Source organism: Spinacia oleracea, chromosome 6, assembly GCF_020520425.1.
Source record: "Spinacia oleracea cultivar Varoflay chromosome 6, BTI_SOV_V1, whole genome shotgun sequence".
Classification (NCBI taxonomy): Eukaryota; Viridiplantae; Streptophyta; class Magnoliopsida; order Caryophyllales; family Amaranthaceae; genus Spinacia; species Spinacia oleracea.
In genome coordinates this window covers 132,712,348-132,720,576 of record NC_079492.1, presented here as the reverse complement: position 1 = coordinate 132,720,576, position 8,229 = coordinate 132,712,348, and the positions used below count along the sequence as shown (strand labels likewise).

General features: G+C 35.2%; 1 protein-coding gene across 2 annotated transcripts; it reads left to right on the top strand.

Moving 5' to 3' along the window:
* The first annotated feature begins 2,634 nt into the window (after positions 1-2,634).
* LOC130463753 (uncharacterized) lies at positions 2,635-7,779 on the top strand. 2 transcript variants are annotated; one of them, XM_056832980.1, is made up of 3 exons: positions 2,635-3,293; positions 3,629-3,692; positions 4,986-7,779. In XM_056832980.1, the coding sequence occupies exon 3, from the start codon at positions 4,987-4,989 to the stop codon at positions 6,160-6,162; it is 1,176 nt and encodes a 391-aa protein (XP_056688958.1). In that variant the 5' UTR covers positions 2,635-3,293; positions 3,629-3,692; position 4,986; the 3' UTR covers positions 6,163-7,779. The 2 variants fall into 2 exon arrangements, with proteins under 2 accessions (XP_056688958.1, XP_056688957.1); XM_056832979.1 differs by having other exon boundaries at positions 3,629-7,779.
* Positions 7,780-8,229: the final 450 nt, after the last annotated feature.

Below are 8,229 nucleotides of genomic sequence, written 5' to 3'. Positions count from 1 at the left end.
TCTTGACCGCGCGTTCCGCACGGGGTTTTCCAATGCAAATAATTTTTGTTGTTGAAATGTATAAATTATTAGTATTGAAATAACCGTATAGTTTCATAGGTCCGCTTGTTCGAAGGTTTGAAAGTCCAATGGATCCGGAATCAATCGGAGGCTACCAAATCGGAGTCAGGCCCATAATCTAATATTGGGTCCGTTTTACTTATCGGGTCGGATGCAGATCTTATTAGGTCCGACCAATTATCATTCCTAGTGGCAAGGGAAGTGTCTAAACATATATGGCTAAATTGTAATTGAAATGTGTAAGGGAAATCCAAAATACACTATTCTTAAGAGAATTTTGATTTTTACAAAGAAGGATGGTGGGGGAGATAAGGGTGTTAATTCACTATTTCAAAGAGGAACTTCTTTCTTTTATGATGGTTTATGATATATTAGCAAATCAACCTCCATATAAATTATTAGATGCACTTTTCTAAACTACAGAGCATAAAATTGTCTATCACAATGAGTACAATCTGACTTAATTTTCCATATTACTTAATTTTGAGAAAACTTTTTTTCTAAGTTGAACTTGTTATTAGATTGACCTGTTACTTTGTTACAGTCTAACTCAAAGAGTATATTTTGTATAAGACCGTTGTGATGAATAAAATTCTGTATCTGAAATTTGATTTGTGATCTTATTGCATATGTAAAAAAAACAAAAGAAAACAAAGAAACTTGATTCTATTCAAATTCAAAAGATTTTTAAGTTATTGGACCTCTATCTAAAAAATTTAGATACCGTGACTACTATGAACATTTTGGTAGGCGGTAAACATAGCGAGAATTATTAAAACCTTAGTTTGTATCAGTTGTATACTTGAGGCGGGGAAAAAATTAATTAGGTGACAAGTGGCAAGTAAAAGGGCAGTCAAACATACTTGGTAAGGAAATAAACAAATATGGCAAGGAAAAATGGTTAAAGTGTAATTGAAGTATGTAAGGATAATTAAGTAAAAATACTACTCCCTTCGTCCCAGAATAGTTATTACACTCTCCTGGGCACACAGTTTAATGCGATATGTAGTAGTGTGGTTATCAAGTATTATTTTATTAAAAAGTAGATGTGATGGAAGTTAGTGGAGTATTTTAATATTATGGAAAGAGAATATATGATACTTTTATATTGAAGGATATGAGAGTTTAAATTAAAATATTTGTGTGGTGGGCCAAAGTGAGAAATGGACATCTATTTAAGTATAATAAAAACTTTTCTAAAATGGGTTGGAAAAAAGTATAACGAGTAATCTGGGACGGATGGAAAAGAAAAATGTAACGAGTATTTTGGGACGAAGGGAGTATTTTTAAGAGAAAATTAGATTTTTCAAAAAAGGACTTGAAGGGATAGGACGAATTCTACTGCATGTTTCAAGATGGGAGTTCCTGCTTTTAAAAAGGTTAACGATGAGAATTTATTTTTTTAGGTAAAATTAATTCATAATAAAATAGGCATACGACATCTACAATAGAAATCAAAGCTAACAAATACTCCCTCCGTTCCGGAATACTTGAAACGTTTTCCTTAAAAGGTCGTCCCGGGTTACTTGCAACATTTTTAAAAATGGAAACTTTTATTAATATTATATCAATTTCTCACTTACTCAAGGACCTACCCATGGTTGTTAAACCCCCGATTCGGATCTTACGATCCTACGATTCTACGATCCAAAAACACGCCACCGATCCGAATCTTAGGTAGGATCTTAATGTGTGTAGGATCTTACGATCCTACCTGGATAAAAATTTTGAGTGGTGGGATCTTAATACGATCCTACGATCCGATCCAACATACAATATTTCAAGATAACAATTTTTTTATTACTATATAGTTCATAATCACATAACATTAGAAATGTCATACTTTTATATCAATAAATTAATGATAAAAAAGTATCTTATTCACTTAAAAGTACGAAATTCATATAATTTCAACAACCGTGTGCATATCTTATTAATTGCACTTGAATCTACACAAGTATTAATCTTATGTAAGCAAAAAATGATATTTAAGTGTAATACCCCGAATTTTTAAAACTCGGTTAATTAGGCTTAATTATTTTTATTTAGCTTAAAATCGTTTTAAATCCTAATTTCGAACTCTATTTTTAATTACGAAGTTTTATTTTCCCGCGAAATATTAATATCATTACACGATTTTAATTTCAAATTTACGAACTCAACGACTCTTTTTAAATCTTAATTATTTCGGATTTTTAATAATTTCGAAACGTTTTTATTTTATTCGAAAACTAAATTTTATTTTTCATAACAAAAGATTATTTGGAAACTTGATTTTAATTAAACATTACTATTCTAATTAATTTCCTAAAGTAGCATCAAATTTTCAGAAATCTTGCCTAACTAAGTGAAATGACCAAAATGCCCCTAAGGAACAAATTGGCATCTTTCCTTCTCTTTCCTTGCTATTCACGTTCAAGCAACAGCATACAAACAAGAACAAGAATGAAGGAATTCCTTCATTCCTCTCCACCCACAATTCAGTCCAAATGCATTCCTTGCTTCCCAAGAATTTCAGCTTATTGATCACTCAACTTCACACTATAAACAAGCCACAATTGTCACCATTTTTCCAACAAAATCAGTTAACCAAAAACTGAAAATCATTCTCTCTTGCTCCCTCTAATTCGAGCCACCACAACAAACACCATCAACAACCGCAACTGCCACCACCTCAACCACCAACTACCACCACTATCACCTTCGTCCCACACCACTCAACCACCTCTGTCCCCGCCCAGAACTCATCAGAAAACACCCCTCAAACCTCCCCTGCCCCTCGTCTCTTTCTCCCCTGCCGCACCACCGTACCGCAGCCACAACCACTCCCAGCCACCGTCCACCATCACCACCCTGCACCCTGATCTCCGTCGCCCAAAAACCCCCGGTGCCCCGCCCTTACCGCCGCCCAGAACAGCCCGGAAAATACCCCCCCTCCCCTGTTTTTCCCCTGCTTCGCGCGACCACCCTTCCCCCCCCCCCTTCCTTGTTGTTCCGCCGCCGTGAGCCAACAACCACCAGAACCGGCGCACCTTCGCGCCGCCGTGCCGCCCAGGATTCAGCCACCGCCGTCCCTTCTTCCTCCTTCCCCTCTCCTCTCTCCTTCCTTTGCGTTGCTTCCCCTGTTCCTTCGAGCCTCAGTTTCGAAAAGAAACGAGTTCCAGTGATTGGAACTTTGTTTCTTTTATTCCTCAAATTGAGCCCAACCTTTTGTTTTGACCCAATATCCCAAAGTAAGCTCTATTCTTTTATTTAAACACCCATGTTAATATTTCATGAAAATCAATTATTATTTATTTTAATTGTATAAATTTTAAATGATAATATCAGTTTTATTTAAATAATATTTTTCGTTAATTTATGAAACTAAATAATATTTATGTAAATCGATTTATGAAATTTTGATTGAAATCTTGTTGAATAATATTTTCAATAATTTATAAAAATATATTTTTTATGAAATTCATTACTTCAAAATTCACTATCTATGAATTCATTATTTATAAAATATTGGTTTTAAAGTTTTTATCATTTTAATAACTAATTCAATAATTGGATACTTTGAAAGAGATCGAACTCGGAGCTCAGGACGAACGGACCAACGAAAAGGCTTAGCAAATTGTGGAATTGAGGTAACGGTTATTGCTAGTACCCGCATTCCCTTCGAAATGTATTTATGAATGATGTTATGAATGATTGATGTTTTATAATGATGTTTTATGAATTGCGGGATTACAAGTATGATTTGATTGAATTGTTTTACGATAATGCAGCTTTATGCAAAGTATTGATTTAATGAATTATTATTCCTGAAAGAAATGATTTTATGAAATAACGAGATTTAATGGTTTATTGAACCACCCTGAATGATTGAGATTTTCCTGATTAATGTTCGATTAAAAGAAATGTAAACATGATAAATAAAAGTGTAAGAACTGGTCAAGTTCCCCTGATATGGAGCCCAGGCTCCCCCTGATAAGAAGCACTGGCTTCCCCTGATATGGAACCAAGGTTCCCCCTGATAAGAAGCACTGGCTTCCCCTGATATGGAACCAAGGTTCCCCCTGAAATGAAGCACTGGCTTCCCCTGTTATGGAGCATTGACTCCCCCTGTTATGAAGCACTGGCTTCCCCTGTTCGTAGGAGACGTCCTACTATGTTTTCCTGTAAAGTCATGACGACCAGAATAAATACTGTTAAAAGGAAAAAGATTAATGAAATGACGTTCCTGAAATTAATGTTCCTGAAATGATGTTTTTGAAATGATGCTTCTGAAATATTGATTTATTAAATGTTTTACTATATTCTATTCTCCCTGTTTATTAAATAAAATGAATTGAAATGATGTTACGATGCTAGGGTAACTTGTTACTGAGTCTTCGGCTCACCGTTTTGTTTTCCGTTTTAGGTACTGCCGGGGACCACGGAAACGAGTAGTGGCGAGGATTTCACTATTACCAAGTTCACCTAAGTTAATGTTAAGTTGTAACAAGTTTAAGTAAAGATTCTTGATTAAGTTTCGTACTTTTATTAAGGAATTGAGAAGGATGATTTTGTAAATTTTGGAGTTTAAAAGCTTATGATTGATAGTTGCCTTGTAATTCCCAAGAGGGAGTTACGGCGGGTAATGTCCCGACTGAATTAGGTTAATTCCGCTGCTAATTATGATTAAATAATTGAATTAGAGGTCGGGGTGTTACAGTTTGGTATTCAGAGCAAAGGTTCTGGTCCATAAGTGCTAAACCTTACGGGTTTCGCACGAAATAGAATTCATTAGGCTTTAAGCAATGAATTTTAAGGAATAAGTTAAAAAGAATATGTTAAAATCATGTTAAGTTAAAATGAAATGAGTGTGAGTGTAGGAACGGGCCGAAAAGGGATTATTTTCCTATTATGTATGTTTTCTGATTGAGCATGTTATGCAGAATGTCGACTATCGAGGCTGCTAACGATATTAACGAGGGAGCTCACAACGATCACAACGTCCATGTCAATGATGACACTATCTACGAGGATGTCGCCCATGATGATCCCTATGACGATCAACCTATCGAAGATCACAAAGAAAGGATGGAACGATTAGAAACCGTTAGCACGATGTTAGCTGAATTAATCAAAGATTCTCAGAAACAGAAATCGACGAATGCGAACGAAAATGCGTCAATGTTCAAGAAGTTTTCATCCCTGAACCCACCATCTTATGATGGCAAGCCCGACCCTGTAGAATTTGAGGATTGGATTAATCGCGTAGATCAATTGTTTGAAACCTTGCAATGTCCTAAGGAATGGAGAGTCGATTTCGCCGTGTTTTACTTAACGGGTCAAGCGAGTTTATGGTGGAAGGTTAATAAGGAAAGGAAGAATGAGCCTAGATTTGGTTGGACCGAACTGCAAAAGTTACTAAGAGATAAGTTTTATCCACCATCCCTGAGGAAACAAAAGGAAGACGAGTTTTTGCACTTGCAACAAGGAACAATGAGTGTTATGGAATATGCAAACAAGTTCATGGAATTGTCAAGATTTGCACCGGAGCTGGTATCGACAGAACAATCTAGGATGAACCGTTTTGAGCGAGGTCTTCATTTGAAGTACCAAGATAGGTTGGCAACTCAAAGGTTTACTTCCTATCAAGATATGGTTGATATTGCAGTTAATGTTGAACGAGTTGTATTACTTCGAGAAGAACAAAATGTTGGTGATAAAAGGAAGAATGATAATCAAAACCATGGAGGAGCTAAAAGGCCAAACCAAGGAAACCATAATCATAGAAGGAACGATAGTAGAGACCAAGGTTACAATGATAGAGCATCTCGTAGTGTATGGTGTGCTAAGTGTGGAAAGAGAAACCATACTGAAAGTGAATGTCGTGCAGGAACGAAGACGTGTTATCGATGTGGAGGAAAAGATCATTTTGTCAGGGACTGCCCTAAACCTCCTCCCACAAATACTGGAAGAACAACCTCAACCAATCATGAACGAAACAACAACAATGCTAGGGATAATCATGATCCACCACGACTACCAATATCTGGAAAGGCTTACATGATGGGAGCTGACAAGGAAGAAGAAGATGACGCCAACGCTGATACTATTTCAATTTAGTTCTTATGTACGTTTGAACCTAAGTTTCCTGTTTTAGATTTGAATCATGTTATAGATCTTTTGTCAAGGACATGTTATGAAATGTTTAAGGATCATTAATGTCCTCAAGGAAGTTTATGAAAGAATTAATAAAAGCATGATTTTGTGGATATGAATTGTTCTAAGGAACTTTTATGTTTATGAATTATTTAAGGTTGATTTTTAGAGTACCGAAAGAGCATGAGTTTGTGTTTAAGGATGAATGATAGAGTACAAGAGGAGTGTGAGTTTGTATTTCATAAAAGGTGAATCATCACTTAAATCAAGGTTATTCAGGGTTCAAAGCGTTTAAGTTATGGTTAAGGTTGATTTTATGGGTTATTTTCCCCGCACCTTTCATAATGATTGTTTTGTGGTTATAAGCACCTAAGCGTATTTTCAGATATGTTAAGGAAACTAAGCTAGAATCTTAAAAATTTATGCAAAAATATTATGTGATCGAGACCAAACATGATGGAAATATGAAATTGAGGCTACACATGGAGTTCTGAGGATTATACCAAAGGAAGTTATCAGGAATTAGTCTGTCAATAAGATTGATGGTGTTTTTAGTATACCTTTCCGCATCATTTATAGGGATTGTTTTTGAAAGAATGCTTGATAATCTCCATAAAGAAAGCTAAGCAAGGAAATGTAAGGTTTGCGAAAATGTTATGTGGAAAAATATGATTTATGGTGAAAGCATGAGATTAAGTTTTGCATATAAGTTTCAAGGATCTTACCAAAATAAGTTATCGAGAATTAGTCTGTCTATGAGGTTGATAATATCAATGAATGTTATGAAGTTCGAAAAGAATTATGAATGACTGAGGAATGCAATGGAGTTAAGAAAAGAAATCGACGAAATGACATGTCTGTAAAACCAGGTAGTATGAACTAAGTTTCTGGAATCTAGATTGTTTCTGATAAAGGCACGTGTGATGGCTTAGAATTATCCGCCAAAGCCCAAGTGTTTGTCGACTTAAAATACTAAGGATATAGCGAAGTCGTATATTAACGATGTATTTCCCGTCACGTGAATGGACTCGAACCCCCGCAACGAAGGAAGTCAACAAGTTGTGTGACGCAGAAGAAAACATCAGAAATCAAAATCGAAATGAATCAAATAACGGAAGTCAATTCAACGACAAGATTCCAGCAACAAGAGACCAATAGAGAATGAAAGCGAAATATCTCTAATTATTCTCCCACGAACGATATGATGTGCGAATGACTATGTTTTCTATGAATGGTTATGTTATGGTCAACCATGATCGTGTGTTAGATCAAATGATTATGAATGTTATGCTTAATTTGAATTTTCATATGAATTATGTCTCTATGATATGGATTATGTTTATGCTGACATGATTGTACTGGTAATCTAATTGTTATTCATGGATGCCGCCTCCGATGGAAGTTCTCCTGAGCTCATAGTACGAGATTGATATAATAAACAACTTTTACAAATTATTTGAGTATTGCAATTAATAGATAAATATTTATTTTAATTTTCAGAATTATAAGTTGCATTAAAAGTTACTATTTTTGGTAGGAAATATTTTCAAACAAGATCTCGCAAAGTAAAATAGGAGCCTAGTCTATGCTAACTAGTTTGCCCCTTTTATGTTCTTTGCTTCTCGATCCTATTTTATGAAGTAAAGTGGAGATACGAAAGACGATGGCGGAATGTAATTGACCTTAATGACGATTAAGGATCAATATATAAATTTTGCCCCTTTTGTACTCTTTACTCTTCGATTCTAGGTCTCGAGTTGAAGCGGAGTCCTAAAAGATGATGGCGGAATGAAAGCTAGACATTGTCAGAATTGAAATTGTGAGATCTTGGTTTTAAAATAAAACATCATACTTTGATTCAAGCGTTTTCAATTTTCAACAAACATTTTATAAATCTAATTTTCAAGTTTCGAGGACGGAAATTTTTCTAAGGGGGTAAGAATGTAATACCCCGAATTTTTAAAACTCGGTTAATTAGGCTTAACTATTTTTATTTAGCTTAAAATCGTTTTAAATCCTAATTTCGAACTC

What these genes read in the sequence shown, in the direction of transcription:
- LOC130463753 (XM_056832979.1), top strand. Translation starts at nt 4,975, where the DNA reads ATGTTATGCAGAATGTCGACTATCGAGGCTGCTAACGATATTAACGAG.